Below are 18,385 nucleotides of genomic sequence, written 5' to 3' on the forward strand. Positions count from 1 at the left end.
AGTTAAATCAGAAGCGACAAACATAAGGATGGTGTGCACAGTAATCAGAGCAGCAAGTTGAATACAGCACATTTCTTGTTGGATCATCACATAAGCACATGCCTTACTCATTTTACAACGACTTCTCTTCTCTGTCCATTGCTCAGTATTCATTTTACAAAATTTGACTGTTTTTAAAGAAGTAACATTTGTAATTTATTTTCCTAGTGAAAGCCCAAAATGCTGAAATATATTTTTTAAATCTTGAAATTTTAAAAATATAAACTCTAAATCTTGTAATATTTTATTTTGGCATTTCAAGCAAATCCCATTAACATATTAATCTTTCACATTCTTAACTTATCACCACTCCTTGACATTCAATGGTATTATCATCACTGAATCTGCCATTATCATCAACCTTGAGGTTACCACTGACCAGAAACTTAAATGGATTTGTCACATAAACACAGTGGCTACAAAAGTAGGTCGGAGGCTAGGAATACTGCAGCGAGTAACTCACTCCTGACTCCCCAAAGCCTATCCACCACCTACAAAGCACAAAGTCAGGTGTGCAATGAAATATCCTTCATTTGCCAGAATGTGCACAGCTCCAAAAATACTCAAGAAGCTTGACATCATCCAGGACAAAGCAACCCACCTGACTGGCACCACATCCACAAGTATCTACTCCCTTCACCACTGACGCTCTTTAGCAGCACTATGTACTATCTAGAAGTGCACTATAGAAATTCACCGAAGATCCTCAGACAGCATCTTCTAAACGTACAACCTCTTCCATCTAGAAGGACAACAGCAGCAGATAGATGACAGCACCACCAACTACAAGTTCCCCACCAAGCCACTCACCATCCTGACTTGGAAATATATTGCTGTTCCTTCACTGTCCCTGGGTCAAAATCCTGGAATTCCCTCCCTAAGGGCATTGTGGGTCAATCCACAGCATGTGGAATACAGCGGTCTCAAAAGGCAGTTCACCACACCTTCTCAAGGGCAACTAGGGACGGGCAATAAATTCAGCCAGCCAGCAATGCTCACGTCCCATGAGCAAGTAAAATAAACTAATGATCCTGACAAAGACAGTTTAATGAACAAAGAAAAATTAAAAATAATAGCACATCATACCCCAAGGAACCGAGAAAGCACATTGTTAGGGATCAAGTGCTAGACATAAATCGACATCAGTAATCTGAATTCAAGTATCATTAATATGGTACCATCAGTCTGAATATTAGTGCCATTTCTTCCCCATAGCAATCAGCCCTAACATTGAAAAGTATTTTACATATATTCATTGTGGATTGTTTCAGGGTAGTGCCAGGTATTTTGGGGCTTAATTTTCTTGGAGAGACAGAGAAAACTGAAGTGTTCTCCTTAAAGTGGAAAACTTAAAGGGAAGGTTTACTGGGAGTGTTCAAAATTGTGAAGCATTTTAGCAAATTAATAAGAAAAACCTTTGTAGTAGCAGAAGCATTGTTAAGCAAAGGATGTAGATTCACTGTAATTGGCAAATCTCCAAGACAATTTTTGTTAGTGAAAAAGGGTGCAATGACTGGACAAATTCTTTTTGCCCACAGTGCCATAAAGTCATTGTTTTTATAAAGCACAGCTTTACAACAAAATTCACGATAAAGGATTGGAAGAGACAGCACAGAAAGAGACCCTTCAGCACTTTATGTCAGCATTTGTCAACCATCTATCCATTTTAATTCCATTTCCCAGCATTTGGCCTATGGCCTAGTTTCAAGTGTTCATCCGAATACCTCTAAAATGTCTTGATACTGGTCATCACCAACTTTAGGCAGTGTATTCCAGATAAGCACTATTCTCTGGGTGGAAGAAAATTCTGTAAATCCCACTTAAACTTTCTGCTCCTTATCTTAAAGCTCTATCCCTGGTTATTGACCCTCTATCCCCTCCCTAGCTAGCCTACTGCCCTTAGAATTTAGTGCATCTCAATCAGATCCCTGCTCAACCTTCTCTGCTCAAAAAGAAACAACCCCAGCCTATCCACAAAACATGGAGAATATATTTATTCTTTAAGGTTGTTAAGAGTATCTTTGGTATCTTTATGCTTTGGTTACCTTCAGAATCACTGCCACACTGGCAAAAAGACAACCACACAAAAAAGTATAAACAAAGCATTATGTTATTGGATTGACAACCCAAAGATAGACTCCTTCTTGATAATGGACAATCCCCTACATCATCAGGAACAACACCTGATAAATTGAAGCAGTTGCGATCCATATGCAACAAGATCTGGACAATATCCAGGTTTGGGCTGCCAAGTGGCAAATGATTTTCAGGCCACAAAAAGGCCAAGCAATGACCATCTCCTACAAGGGAGAATCTAACCATTGCCCCATGATCCTTGGTGAATCACTGAATCCCTGACTGTCAACATGCTCAGAATTACCATCGAGCTGAAACGGAATTGGATTAGTCATGTAAATACAGTGGCTATAACAGCTAGTCAGAGGTGAGGAGTATTGCAATGGGTAACTCACCTTCTGACTCCCCAAAGCTTGTTCATCATCTAAAAGGCACAAGTCAGCAGCATGATAGGATATTGTCCACTTGCCTCAATGAATGCAACTCTTAACAACATTTAAAACACTTAACAGCACTTTAAAAATCAGGAAAATTAAATAGGACGGACTTCCAAAACATGAAGCCAGATGGATCCAACACACCATGCTTCTATGGATTCCCAAAAATACACAAACCCCCATCAGACCCATAGTCACCCTACCAGGTACACCAACATACATACTAGCTAAAGAACTCCTCCAAAAACTAGAAGACCTAATTGAAGATTCACACCACTCCATTCAGTTCACCCAAGAATTCCTGAACACCAAAAACACCAAGATAGAAGAGCATGAAATAATGGTCTCCTTTGACATTACAGCGTTTTTTACGTCAACTAACAGTGACCTGACCAAAGAAATACCTACATCACTACTAGGAAAACCAGGACCACAAACACCAGACAGCACCAACTTCACCAACAAAGACAACATCCACAAGCTAGTGGACCTGTGCCTCACCACCCACTTCACATTCAATAACAAAACCTACAAATAAATCAACGGAACACCTATGGGAACACCAATATCAGGGATCATAAAGGAAGCAGTATGCAGAGGCTTGAACAAGCTGCTATCCCATCTATCCAACCCAAACTTTGGGTCTGCTACATAAATGACACCTTGTCATCACAAAACAGAACAAATTAGAGGAAACATACAACACCATCAACAATATCCTGACAGGCATAAAATTCACAGAAGATGGAGGAGAACGACAACCGACCCACCCCCCCCCATTCCAAGACGTGATAGTTGAACATACAGTTAACGGAGCTTTAAACCAGCGTCTACAGAAAAACAAAACACACAGACCAAATACTTAACTTCAGAAGCAATCATACCATCACTCACAAATGGAGCTGCATCAAGACATTTTTCTCAACGAGCTACATCACACTGCAGCATCCAAGAACTATACAAAGCAGAAGAATAATATCTATACAACATTTTCAATAAAAACAGTACCTAATAAACACAATCCGCCGATTCCTCAGAAACAAACCCAAACAAGCAGACACAACGTAACCAAAAGTTATAGCCACATTACCTTACATCAAAGACGTATCAGAAATGACTTCCAGACTACTCAGACCCCTTGGCATCATGGTAGCCCACAAACCTACCAACACACTTAAACAGTGATTAATGAACCTAAAGGATCCATTAGATGCCACCAGGAAAACTAATGTCATTTACAAGATACCATGCAAGAACTGTAAAAAACAGTAAACTGGACAAACTAGCAGGAAACTTGTCACCAGGATACATGAACATCAACTGGCCACTAAAAGACAGAACCCACTATCACTAGTTTCTATACATACAAACAAAGAAGGACACCACTTTGACTGGGACAATACACATCCCAGGACAGGTGAAACAAAGGCACGAGAATTCTTAGAGGCATGGAATTCTAACCAGAATTCCATCAATAAATTCATCGATTTAGATCCCATATACTTTCCCTTGAAAAAACATACCTGAAATAACATCACCCACCTTAAGAAATCAAGACCTATAAAGGGAGAGGCAAGACATATCACCAGCGCTTCAAGAGTCTCACTGATGATGTTACCTAGTATGGTGACAAAACGTCTGAAAACCAAATCTTCAAGCTCAGCGGGCTAACTGACATACTCTAACAACCTTCAAGAAGCTTGATACCATGCTGAACAAAGAAGCATGCTTGATTAGCAGCACATCCACAAACATTTACTCTTTCCACCATCAATGCTCAGTACCGCAGTGCATATCATCCACAAGATGCACTTCAGAAATTCATCAATGCTGTTTGGAAAGAACTTTCCAAAACCATGACCAACACCATCTCAAAGGTTAAGGACAGCTGATAAATGAGAACAGAACCCCTGCAAGTTCCCCATCAGTCACCCACTACCCTGACTTGGAAATATATTGCTGTTCCTTCTATTGCACTCAGTCAAAATTCTGGAACCCCCTCCCTAATAGTATTGTGGCTACATATGACAAGTAGACTACAGTAGCTCAAGAAAGCAGCTCAGCAGCATCTTTTTAAGGCAAACTGTGAATGGGTAACAAATACTGGCCCCACCAGTGATGCCCACATCCTATGAATAAAAAGAATACATCAAAGAGCTGCAATATATTCAACAAACTCCACTTTCAGTCTTCTACCAAAAAAATTTAAATAAATTCTTACCACAACAATAGCAGCAAGTTCAATTTCAGACATATATACTATACACTGTATATGAACCCACCAACACATAAAATAAAAATTTACCTTTTGTACATTCGCCCAAAACACATCCTCTAAATACGTAGCAAAACCTTCACTTATCCATTCTTCAGTCCAATCACGAGCACCAATAGCCAATCCAAACCAGGCATGAGCTATCTCATGGCATAGTCGAATTCCACAGAGATTTTGTTTTCCAGACAGTACAGACTGTGATAGGAAGATGATGTGTGGACTAAAAAAAAATTTTTAAATGTTATTAACAGCATATTACACAATCTTGAACTCTTCTTTATATATAAAATGTACACTTTGCTATGAAATATTAATGTTTTACTTCATAAAATGGTCATGACTTACTCTCATCATCCAAGGACTGCATCAAGTAAAGTTGCACCTCAAGATAGATCTTTAATAAACTGGATTGGATAAGGGAAGGGATGTCTGCTTTTAATTATTTTTATCAAAAAAATAAAGTCTAACTATGTACCTTTTTGCCAACTGCGAATCTAATCTTCACATAGCCTGAGTTTTCAAGAAAACATACAGACTAGCATGGCTGTATATAAAAGATAGGTCCTGTTCTGATCAACTTATGTTCATCCTATCCCCAGTCTATCACTTCACGCAGAATTACACATTGAAACCTCATGATGATTAGTTGGCATAAAATATCCAATAAGTCTCCTACTCAGCAGTCACTTAAATGTAGAAAACTAAATGAAATCTTTTCCTACACATCTATTAATGAGGATTGATACATTTGTTAGTTTTGCTAACAGCAAGTTAATTGCCAATAACAGTAAATCCTATACCAGACTGCATTACACTTCCTTCAACTGCATCACAAATTCCATGCTTGGATAAAAGATTACACTTGAAATATTCTATTTCTTTCAAACAAGATGATGCCAGACCTCCTTTACACTAGGGAAACGAAGCGTAGACTGGATGACCACTTCGGAGAACATCTACCTTCTACCCACAAAAAGACACTGAGCTTCCAGTTACCTGTCACTTTAACACGCCACCCTGTTCCCTAGCCAACATCGCTGTCTCAGACTCGCTGCAGTGTTCCAGTGAAGCTCAGCGCAAGCTGGAAGAACAACATCTCATTTTCCACTTGGCGACTCTGCATCCCTCCGATTCAATATCAAGTTTAATAATTTTAGGGCCTGAAATCTCCCAGGTCCAAGCCCCCAATCCCATACACCAGGCGTTTTTATCACATAATCTGCCATTACACACTACCTATTGTTAGCCACTAACAGTCTCCATTAACAGCGATTCACTCTTCCAGCCAGATCGTTATCCATTCCTTTGTTTATGCCACTGTCTTTTCTCTTTTAGGGCTCTTTCCCTACCTGTCATTTACTCCTCATCCCCTCCCTCCACCCTAACTTCTACATATAAACCAACACTTTCCTAGCTACCATCATTTCTGAGGAAGGATCACTGGGCCCAAAATGTTAACTCTGATTTCTCTTCAAAGATGCTGCCAGACCTGCTGAGTTTTTCCAGCAAATTGTGTTTTTGTTTCGGATTTACAGCAGTCTTTTTGGTTTTCCTTTAGTCGATTTACAATAGATACTAAGAAATGCAGTTCAGTTACAATTGACCAGAAACTCAACTGAACTAGCCATACAAATACAGTGGTGACAAGAGTAGGTCAGAGGCTAGAAATACTGCAGCGAGTAACTCACCTCCTGACTCCACAAAGCCTATCGTCAAGGCACAAGTTAGGAACATGATGGAATACTCCTTCTTAAGTGCAGCTCCAACAACACCCAAGAAGCTTGACACCAATCAGAATGAAACAACCACTTGATTGACACCACATCCATAACTAATCAGTAATTGCCTCCTCAACTGTCAGTAGCAACAGTGTATCATCTTAAAGATGCAGTGCAGAAATTCAACAAGACTCCATAGACAGCATCTACTTCCACCTAAAAGGACAAGGGCAAATACATGGGAATACAATCACCTGCAAGTTCCCCTCCAAACCACCACCATTTTGTTTTAGAAATATATCATCAATCTTCAGCACTGATAGTTCAAAATCATGGAACGCTTTCTTTAACATCATTGTGAGTCTACCTTCAGCATAATGACTGCAGCAGTTCTAGAAGACAGCTCACCACCATCTTCTCAAGGACATCTCACAAAACCCACATCCCATAAATGAATATCAAAACTCTGATAAATCTCATGAAACTAAAGGTCCAAACATATTATATTACATTGTGACAACACAAGGATATTATGAATCCCACGGAGATTAAAACATCTAAAGCTTAATTTGAACTTCCAGTTAAGAGTTGAAATAATGGCAAGAAAGGATTTCACATTTTACAACTTTTATTGCTATATATAAATGAGTGAAGAGCATAACTGAACACAACTTTTGTAAGAAAGCGTACTTTAAACAACTGAGAAGAGATTCCACATTTAATTTTTAGCATAATCAGAAAAATCAGTGCTACAGTTATACATGATTGTGTGTGAAGTGTATATTTAACCTTACAAGAGCTAATCAAGAAATATTCTCAATTCCTGATAGATTGCTTCCTTTTCACATGACCTTTTGCATTGCTTCTAATTCTTGAACTGCCTTTCACTGTGAGGGTTACATTGTAGGTCCCTTTCCTTGTGCTGTAAGACAGGCAATCTTCCAGCTTCCTTTATGTCCATATGAACTCCATCTTTAACACAAGTACAAATTCTCACTCACGTTCTGCATAGTGAATGATAACAGTCAACATTTTCTTTACTGAAAGTGCAGGCTTGACTGTTTCTGTCTCTTGTTCTCTAGCTTCCCGATGGCTGCAGATAAAGACAAACTGCTATCTGTTATATTACTGTGTTTAAAGGGAATCCTTTACCTTAATCATAAAAAACTTGTTTTCCTCTACCCTCTTCCCAATGTAAACATTGAAAACAAAGCTAATTAGATGAATTTGAATGTTCTTTCATTTTAGAAATAAATGGAGAGTTTATAGCACAACTGCTTTTCTACAATACATTCCTGGAACATTAGGAGACTCCACATCTATTCATGGTATGCTCAGAGACTGCCAATCAGACTTCAGAAGAGGTCATATGGTTCATTTATCTTCAAGTTAAAGCTAAACTACTAAATACAATAATCTTATAAATCAAAGGGCACAATCCTAAAACATAATCTCACAAACCACACAAGTATAACAAGGAGATCTCTGAGGATGAAGATTATAACGCCTTTTTCTGAATTCGTTATTCTGGATTTAAACAAAAACTCTAGTTGTAAGTGATACTCCAAATGCAAAGCGTTCTACACAAAGTAAATAATCAGACACATTTTTGATCATTTAAAAACAATACCTATTGATTTTTATTTTAAATGCAATAAAAGTCACTACAGACTTTTAAAGATGTTAAAGATCGGGGAATAATTTCAGTCCGCAAGGATTATCCTCTTTAGCCTAAATTTCACTTGAAATACTTTTCATGAGAATTTCGCATAGAAATTATTATTTAAAGAAAGGCGAATGTTAAAGTTAACATATAAAGTATATAAATGTTTCATATTTAAAATACTTCAGTCAACAGTTACTTTGATTAATCATTAAGCACTGAATCCACTAGAAAAATCAATTTAGCAATAACCATCCCTTCAGCAGACTTTTGATTGGATCGTCTTTCAATTTCTTATACCTGTAAATAGCTAAATGAAGCATATTTCAAGTAGTATTGGATAAATTAGGTATAGAATACAAAATTAGTAAGATTTTGGTAATAAACAAACAGTCATAATGCAAAACTGTTCAATAAATTGCCAGAAAATATTTTCATTGTTCCTGTGTTTCATTAAACCAACATATATGAGAACCAGGAGGAATAGGGCACACAGCCCGTCAAACCTTCACTCTCATTCAATAAAAACATAACAAAATTTCTAAATTAATTCCACCACATTCCCAGATCCTCTGACTTTAATGTCTTTATGGCCAAAAATCAGCCTTCACTATGCTCACTGACAGTCCGCTGAATGAAAGAATTTCAAAAATTCCAATCATCTGAGCAAAGAATTTCTCACTGCAGTCCAAAATCTCCAAACTCTTTATCTTGAGTCAATTACCTCTCTAGATTTTAGAAACAGGTGCCCAGTATCTATCCTCTATGCATTGTGCTTGCTAATTACACCCTATTTCATTTTTCTAAACTTTCCATTCTACTCTATTTCATGGAAAGATGGTGGCTTAGTGGTAATATCACTGGAGTTGTGACAGATTAACCTGCTTGAGGAATGGAGTTTAAATCCCACCAAAATAGTGGGTGGCATTTGAATTTAATTGTTAAGTGGTAGCCATTTTAGACTGAGATGAGAAGAAATGTCTTCGCTATGAAGGTGCCGAGGCAAAGTCATTGAAGAAACAAGAAAAAGATAGATTTCTACAAGCTACAGGTGTCGCAGGGTATGGGGAGAGGGTGGGAATATGGCACTGATATAGAGCATCAGGTCTGATAATGTTGGATGGGTGGAGCAGGCTCAAAACACTGAACAGCCTACACTGCTATGCTCTTATTAGATGCCCTCTTACCCGAGAAATCAGTGAACCTTGGTTACATCCCTTATAAGGAAAGTACATTCTTCCTTAAGTAAGGAGTACGAAAACTGCTAAGACCAAACCAGGTGAACAGTATATAAGATTCTTTATTTTTACATTCTAACCCCCTTGCAATAGAGGTTAATATACTATGTACCTTCTTAATCACTATTGTACCTACATGTGATCCATATACAATGAATCCCTAAATTCTCTGCTTTACAATATACATTTAGAGTCATAGAGATGTACAGCATGGAAACAGACCTTTCGGTCCAACCTGTCCATGCCGACCAGATATCCAACCCAATCTAGTCCCACCTGCCAGCACCCGGCCCATATCCCTCCAAACCCTTCCTATTCATATACCCATCCAAATGCCTCTTAAATGTTGTAATTGTACCAGCCTCCACCTTGTTTCTAATCTTTTGACAAATTTTCTACAAAAATTGATAATTTCACTCTTTCCTAAATTATACTCCATCTGGCATCACCATGGTCAGTCAATTAATCTGTCTATATCATTTGGAGCCTCATAACAGCTTCTTTGCAATTTACTTTCTCACTTAGCATTATATCATCAACAAACTTGGATACAATAAACTAAGCTGTCTCATCACAATCATTGGCATATTGTAAACAGCTGTAGTCCAAGCTTGGATTCTTCCAGTAGTCAATGATTACATGCTGCTATCCTGAAAATGACCTTTTCTTTTCTACCTGTTAACCAATCATCAATTCATTCCAATCATTACTCCCATTACTCTATTACTTCCAATTCTATAAACTCTAATTTTGTGTGACAACCATTTACGTGGAACTTCATAAAACACTTCTGAAAATTCAAATATATTACATTCATTGGTTCCCCCAATTGGCACAAACATCAGTTTGATAAGGAAATAAACACATTAGTATGTACGTGTACAGCATACTGATCATTACATTGCTAAAATTAGAATCAACAGTGTGGTTGGCTGTCAATATATTGATATAGATACAGTTTTTAATTATGCCATTGTAACTGAAGGTAGTCTAATTCAAATAAAGTGCAAATATTTTATGTATTTTTACACTTAGGATCATAAAAATATTGAATTTTGTTCTATATTGAATCTCAAGTTATGAACTTTGAGACACATGTACAGAGTATTCCAGCGTACTTGACCTTTAGTCCAGGGCTAAAGATTTGCTAAGAATGGTATCATAGGCATTCATAGCATATTGTTTAGTATTAAAATATTGAAAAGTCAAATTAAAAAACATAAAGCAATGAGAACATTGTGTCATTATTTATAATTTACAAGGTAACAAACTATTTTAGCATTTGACTGTATCCAACAGGGTCCTTGTGCACTGAAATGTATGATTAGTACAATCTTTTTTACTGTGTCGCCAAATTATTGGCTCACTCATGTCATCTCAAGGTACAGTGAACTAAACATTCAATTACAGAAAGAAGCATTTCAGTATGCCAGCCACTTAAGAGTCAAATGAAGTACAGACTGACCTTGGGTACATAATTACGTTGTCAAAAATGTTACGCAAAGAAATGCAGTCAAATAAAAGTTTAACTTCGACTATTTAGTCTATGACTCAGGAGGCATACCCAGGTCAAGAGAGCATAACCACAAGAATCTAACAAGTAAACAGGATTCTAGTCATGTAAAATGTATGCATACCCTGTGTAGACAGACTAAGGTAAAGGTTCAAAATGATACTTCATGGCAACAACAGCATCATACCTACCCTTAGAACACTTTTGCATTACACATTTTATCATGCAATTAAGCTGCCTTCATTCACTAATCAAAAATGTGCAATAGTATATTTATTATTTTTCAAAACTTGCAATAACTTTACATAAATGTGGCAGAAATAAATTAAAAATAAAATTTAATCTGTTCGGTCTTCCTGAGCATGGTTCAGATTTACATTGTCTCAGCCTGCTCCTGCCCCACCGAACTCATCTCTGCATACCTCGACACAGTCCTGTTCCCCTTAGTCCAAGAACTCCGCACCTACGTTCGGGACACCACCCACGCCCTCCACCTCCTCCATGATTTTCGCTTCCCCGGTCCCCAACGCCTTATCTTCACCATGGACATCCAGTCCCTGTACACCTCCATCCCCCATCACGAAGGACTCAAAGCCCTCCGCTTCTTCCTTTCCCGCCGTACCAACCAGTACCCTTCCACTGACACCCACCTTTGATTGACTGAACTGGTCCTCACCCTGAACAACTTCTCTTTCCAATCCTCCCACTTCCTCCAAACCAAAGGAGTAGCCATGGGCACCCGCATGAACCCAAGCAATGCCTGCCTCTTCCTAGGATATGTGGAACAGTCCATCTTCCGCAGCTACACTGGCACCACCCCCCCCCACCTTTTCCTCCGCTACATTGATGACTGTATCAGCGCTGCCTCGTGCTCCCACGAGGAGGTTGAACAGTTCATACACTTTACCAACACCTTCCACCCCGACTTCAAATTTACCTGGACCGTCTCAGACTCCTCCCTCCCCTTCCTAGACCTCTCCATTTCTATCTCAGGCGACCGAATCAACACAGACATTTACTATAAACCGACCGACTCCCACAGCTATCTAGACTACACCTCCTCCCACACTGCCCCCTGTAAAAACGTCATCCCATATTCCCAATTCCTTCGTCTCCGCCGCATCTGCTCCCAGGAGGACCAGTTTCAATACTGTACAACCCAGATGGCCTCCTTCTTCAAAGATCGCAATTTCCCCCCAGACGTGATCGACGATGCTCTCCACCGCATCACTTTCCGTTCCTCTGCCCTTGAGCCCCGCCCCTCCAATTGCCACCAGGATAGAACCCCACTGGTCCTCACCTACCACCCCACCAACCTCAATATACATCGTATCATCCATCGTCATTTCCGCCACCTCCAAACGGACCCCACCACCAGGGATATATTTCCCTCCCCTCCCCTATCAGCGTTCTGAAAAGACCACTCTCTCCGTGACTCCCTCATCAGGTCCACACCCCCCACCAACCCAACCTCCACTCCTGGCACTTTCCCCTGCAACCGCAAGAAATGCAAAACTTGCGCCCACACCTCCCCCCTTACTTCCCTCCAAGGCCCCAAGGGATCCTTCCATATCCGCCACAAATTCACCTGCACCTCCACACACATCATTTACTGCATCCGCACCAGATGTGGCCTCCTCTATATTGGGGAGACAGGCCGCCTACTTGCGGAACTTTTCAGAGAACACCTCTGGGACATCCGGACCAAGCAACCCAACCACCCCGTGGCTCAACACTTCAACTCCCCCTCCCACTCCACCAAGGACATGCAGGTCCTTGGACTCCTTCATCGCCAGACCATAGCAACCTGACAGCTGGAGGATGAGTGCCTCATCTTCTGCCTAGGAACCCTCCAACCACAAGGGATGAACTCAGATTTCTCCAGTTTCCTCATTTCCCCTCCCCCCACCTTGTCTCAATCCCAACCCTCGAACTCAGCACCACCTTCCTAACCTGTAATCTTCTCCTGACCTCTCCGCCCAGACCCCCACTCCGGCCTATCACCTTCACCTTAACCTCCTTCCACCTATCGCATTTCCAACGCCCCTCCCCCAAGTCCCTCCTCCCTACCTTTTATCTTAGCCTGCTGGACACACTCCCCTCATTCCTGAAGAAGGGCTCATGTCGAAACGTCGATTCTCCTGTTCCTTGGATGCTGCCTGACCTGCTGCGCTTTTCCAGCAACACATTTTCAGCTCAGATTTACATATGCATGCTAACATTCATCAGATAGCACAATAACAATATCTCTTTTTACTTGAAGAATTGAAGTCATGGTCCCAGAGAACAAGACATAAGTAGTAAGAACAGGAGTAGCCTATGCGGCCCCTAAAAATAGCTTTGATATTCATAGTTGAACTGTTACATCAACTCAACTTACCCTCAGCCCACCATCACTCCTGTCCCCATTCCCTTTACAGGTCATTCAGCTATAATGCTTGTTTCTTCAACATGAATACACTGTAACGTGATTGACAAATGGGGACATTATTTCTAAAGCACGAACTTTTAAAATGTTTGTTGGCTGTAATGTGGTTATATCACCAACACTTTAAGCACGGTTTCTAAAACATGATTTTTTTTATAACACCGGTTGTGCAAGGACACAACCTTCTCGTTATAGAAGAACTGACTGTATTTCTTAGTTACTTTGGTACCCAAAAATCCCATTATTAAATATACTCGTCTAATATCCACAACCCTCCTGAATAATGAATTTTAAAGATTCATTATCTCTAACTGAAGAAATTTCATATCGTCTTTTAAATGGCTGATTCTTTATCCAAAGTCAATGCTTCCCTAATCCTAGCAGGGGAAACAGCACCTCAGCATCCAGCCTGTCATGCTGTCAAAGAATATAGCATGTTTCAAAATGAGCAGCTCTCAGTCTGCCCAGTAACACAGAAAATTGACTATGTATATGCACTGCAACAAAACATAGGACAAATCCAACCCTTACAGAAGTGGGGATTTTCACTGATTCCACAATGTTCAGCTCCATTCAATACTCCATAGATACTGAAGATGACCATTTCCTTAAATGTCAAGACAACATCCATGCTTAGGCTGATAAGGGGCAAGTGACATGCATGACATAAAAGTGAAGGCAATCACCATCTCCAACAAGAGAGAATCTAACAATTTCCACTTGAGGTTCAATGGCATTATCAACACTGAATTCTCCACCATCAACATTCTGGAGGTTACCACTGACCAGCAACTGAACTGGACTCACCATATAAATACTGTGATGATAAGAGGAGGTTTAGAGGCTAGTGATTCTGATGTGAGTAATATACCTCATGACTCTTCAATACCTGTCAATCATCTACAAGGCAAAAGACAGAAGTCTGATGGAATTTTCTTCAGATGCCTCAATGGGTAAAGTTGCAAAAACACTGAAGAATATTGGACCATTCTGGACAAAGTTACCTGCTGGATTGGCACTTATCCAACCACTTTCAACGTTCAATGCCTTCACCATGGAGCTCAGTGGAAGGAGCATGTATCATCGAGAACTTTGTGGGAAGCTAGGGAAGCAATTGCTAGGCCTCTTACTGAGATATTTGTATCATCGATAGTCACAGGTGAGGTGCCGGAACACTGGAGGTTGGCTAACGTGATGCCACTCCTTAAGAAGGGTAGTAAGGACAAGCCAGGGAACTATATACTAGTAAGCCTGACATCAGTGGTGGGCAAGCTGTTGGAGGGAATCCTGAGAGACAGGATGTACATGTATTTGGAAAGGTGAGGACTGATTAGGGATAGTCAACATGGCTTTGTGTGTGGGAAGTAACAAAGAGGATTGATGAAGGCACAGCGGTAGATGTGATCTATATGGACTTCAGTAAGACATTCGACAAGGTTCCCCATGGGAGACTGATTAGCAAGGTTAGATCTCACGGAATACAGGGAGAACTCGCCATTTGGATACAGAACTGGCTCAAAGGTAGAAGACAGAGGGTGGTGGTGGAGGGTTGTTTTTCAGACTGGAGGCCTGTGACCAGTGGAGTGCCACAAGGATCGGTGCTGGGTCCTCTACTTTTTGTCATTTACATAAATGATTTGGATGCGAGCATAAGAGGTACAGTTAGTAAGTTTACAGATGACACCAAAATTGGAGTTCTAGTGGACAGCGAAGAAGGTTACCTCAGATTACAACAGGATCTTGATCAGATGGTCGAATGGGCCGAGAAGTGGCAGATGGAGTTTAATTCAGATAAATGCGACGTGCTGCATTTTGGGAAAGCAAATCTTAGCAGAACATGTACACTTAATGGTAAGGTCCTAAAGAGTGTGGCTGAACAATGAGACCTTGGTGCGCAAACTCATAGCTCCTTGAAAGTGGAGTGAAGGAGGTGTTTGGTATACTTTCTTTTGTTGGTCAGTGTATTGAATACAGGAGTTGGGAAGTCATGTTGCAGCTGTACAGGACATTGGTTAGGCCACTTTTGGAATATTGCATGCAATTCTGGTCTCCTTCCTATCAGAAAGATGTTGTGAAACTTGAAAGGGTTCAGAAAAGATATACAAGGATGTTGCCAGAGTTGGAGGATTTGAGTTATGGGGAGAGGCTGAACAGGCTGGGGATGTTTTCCCTGGAGTATCAGAGGCTGAGGGGTGACCTTATAGAGGTTTACAAAATTATGAGGGGCATGGATAGGGTAAATAGGCAAGTCTTTTCCCTGGGGTCGGGGAGTCCAGAACTAGAGGGCATAGGTTTAAGGTGAAAGGGGAAAGACATAAAAGAGACCTACAGGGCAACTTTTTCACACAGAGGGTGGTACGTGTATGAAATGAGCTGTCAGAGAAAGTGGTGGAGGCTGGTAAAATTGCAACATTTAACAGGCATTTGGATTGGTATATGAATAGGAAGGGTTTGGAGGGATGTGGACCAGGTGCTGGCAGGCGGGATTAGATTGGGTTGGGATATCTGGTCAGCATGGGCGGGTTGGACCGAAGGGTCTGTTTCCATGCTGTACATCTCTATGACTCTATCTCGAGGATACCAGCTCATCAAAGCTCCTTCAACAGCACCATCCAAATCTGCAACCACTATGACCTAGCAGGACAAAGATTGCAGGTCCATGGGTACAGCTTCAATTTCCTCTCCAAGCCATGCACCATCCTGACTTCAAACTATACGGTCTTCAATGCCTCCGGGTTAAAATTCAATGACTCCTTTCGTAACAGCACTGTGGTGTACCCACACTCTAATGTCTTATCAGTTTGTGAAGTCAAATCACCGTCACCTTCTCAAAGGAAATTAGAGATGGACAATGAGTGCTGACTTCACCAGAAACACCCACATCCCAAGTACAGATTTTTTTAATTCTTCAAAATTCTAGAGAGCATACTCAATCTCTCTTCAAAGGGCATTATCTCATCCCAAGAATCAATGGACTGAACATTTGTTGCATCTCCTCAAAAACATGTATTTCCTTCCCATGATAAGGCGGACAAATCTGTGGATTGTACTTCAGATATGAATTCTCAAACCCTTATACAATTTATGTAATTCCTTGAGAAAAAAGTATTTGAAGATGAGCCTTAAACCCAAGTCTAAGGTCATGGTTTATCGTGAAGCAAAGATCTCTGCATTGCTATATGCTTTAGAAAACCTACAGCAGGCAACTCAAAGCATTCCAGAAGTAATCCAGCAGTGTTTTCACTCGACCTTCTGAATCAGCTTGAATGAATGGCAGTTTATAAGCAGCATCCTCCCCAATCTACATGACAAGCACTGATGCACTAGTCATTCGAAACTAGTTCTTCTGGGCGAGACAAGTCATTTGTATGCTTGACACCAAACTCCAAAAGCAACTGCCCTATCTGGAACTCTGATATAACTCTGTAAAAGGGCAACAGAAACACAGTCAAAATATCTCAGTTGATTCACAAGATTAGCAGTCTTGTGACTGATCAGAAAGGAAGTTCAGTAAAGGAGACTTAAAAACACATCTAGGGACTTCATAAGCAATGCGCAGAGGTAAAGTTGCAGACAACATACAAACCTTCTAATAAATTAAGTTAAAAATCACACAATATCAGATTATAGTCCAACAGGTTTATTTGGAAGCACTAGCTTTCGGAGCGCTGCTCCTTCATCAGGTGGTTATATGAAGGAGCAGCGCTCCCAAAGCTAGTGCTTCCAAATAAACCTGTTGGACTCTAACCTGGTGTTGTGTGATTTTTAACTTTGTATCCCCCCAGTCCAACACTGGCATCTCCAAATCATGTCTAATAAATAACCTAATGCACCCTACAAAGACCATCAGACTTAATGTAGCAGGGTCTGCAGATCACATAGTGGACTGTCTCTATGCTAATTTTTACATGTTTGGGTAATAAGGGTTTTTATCTTTGAGATTCTGCTTTTTAATTTGTACTCTAAACTCCTTTGCCAGAATCACATTCCTAGTTCTACTTATGTCATTAATTCCTATGTGGATTTTAACAACTTCTGACATGTTAGTGCAATAAATAAAATCAGGGAGTTACAGGTACAGATTGCCACTTAAGATCATAATATTGTGGCAATAACAGAGACTTGGCTCAAGGAAGGGCAGAACTGGATGTTAAATATTCTTGGGGGCAAGATGTTCTGAAATGATAGTAAATAGAGGTGGTGGTGGTAAGGCATTGCAGTGCTGGGGCAAGAGGTTATCCCAATTTGGCTAGAGCTTAGGAATAAAAAGGATACAATTACATTGCTAGGTGTCACATATAGACCATCTAATAGCGGAAAGCATGTGAGAAATCTGCAGGGAAATTATAGCAAGACGTAAACATTATAGATAGTACTAAAACACTAAGCCCAGCAAGTTCAAATTCAGTCTGGGGAAGCGACTAGAAATGATGGACCAGAATAGAACTACCAGTCACAAGGAAAGGGTGGATTTAATTAGTAACATGGGTATTTAAAGGGGGAAGTGGTGCTGGAGTTTCTTTGAAGTGATAGCAGAAGGGTTCAATGAGGATTATGTTTTTGTCATGTAAATCGATCTCCTTAAAGCATTTGATACAAGGTCACACAATAGCCTTGAGAGAAAAGTTATAGCTGACGGAATAAAAGAGATGGAAATTGCAAGGTTTGTAGCTCAGGTTGAGGTTTAGGGTGTAGGATTGCTCGCTGAGCTGTAGGTTGATATCCAGACGTTTCATTACCTGGCTAGGTAACATCATCAGTGGCGACCTCCAAGTGAAGCAAAGCTGTTGTCTCCTGCTTTCTATTTATATCTTTCTCCTGGATGGGGTTCCTGGGGTTTGTGGTGATGTCATTTCCTGTTCGTTTTCTTGATAGATGGCATCCAGATCTATGTGTTTGTTTATGGCGTTGTGGTTGGAGTGCCAGGCCTCTCGGAATTCTCTGGCATGTCTTTGCTTAGCCTGTCCCAGGATAGATGTGTTGTCCCAGTTGAAATGG

General features: G+C 40.3%; 1 protein-coding gene across 5 annotated transcripts in view; it reads right to left on the minus strand.

Moving 5' to 3' along the window:
* Positions 1-18,385, minus strand: part of aopep (aminopeptidase O (putative)) — a 376,099-nt gene that overhangs the window by 226,944 nt on the left and 130,770 nt on the right. For all 5 annotated transcript variants that reach the window (XM_043713335.2, XM_087997399.1, XM_087997406.1 and 2 more), the window contains exon 6: positions 4,858-5,047. In XM_043713335.2, the coding sequence (XP_043569270.2) occupies positions 4,858-5,047 (190 nt within the window). The remainder of the gene's footprint in view (positions 1-4,857; positions 5,048-18,385) is intronic.

The sequence above is a fragment of the Chiloscyllium plagiosum genome, unplaced genomic scaffold, assembly GCF_037043375.1.
Source record: "Chiloscyllium plagiosum isolate Xiang-an unplaced genomic scaffold, Cpla_swu_hap1 HiC_scaffold_2, whole genome shotgun sequence".
Lineage (NCBI taxonomy): Eukaryota > Metazoa > Chordata > Chondrichthyes > Orectolobiformes > Hemiscylliidae > Chiloscyllium > Chiloscyllium plagiosum.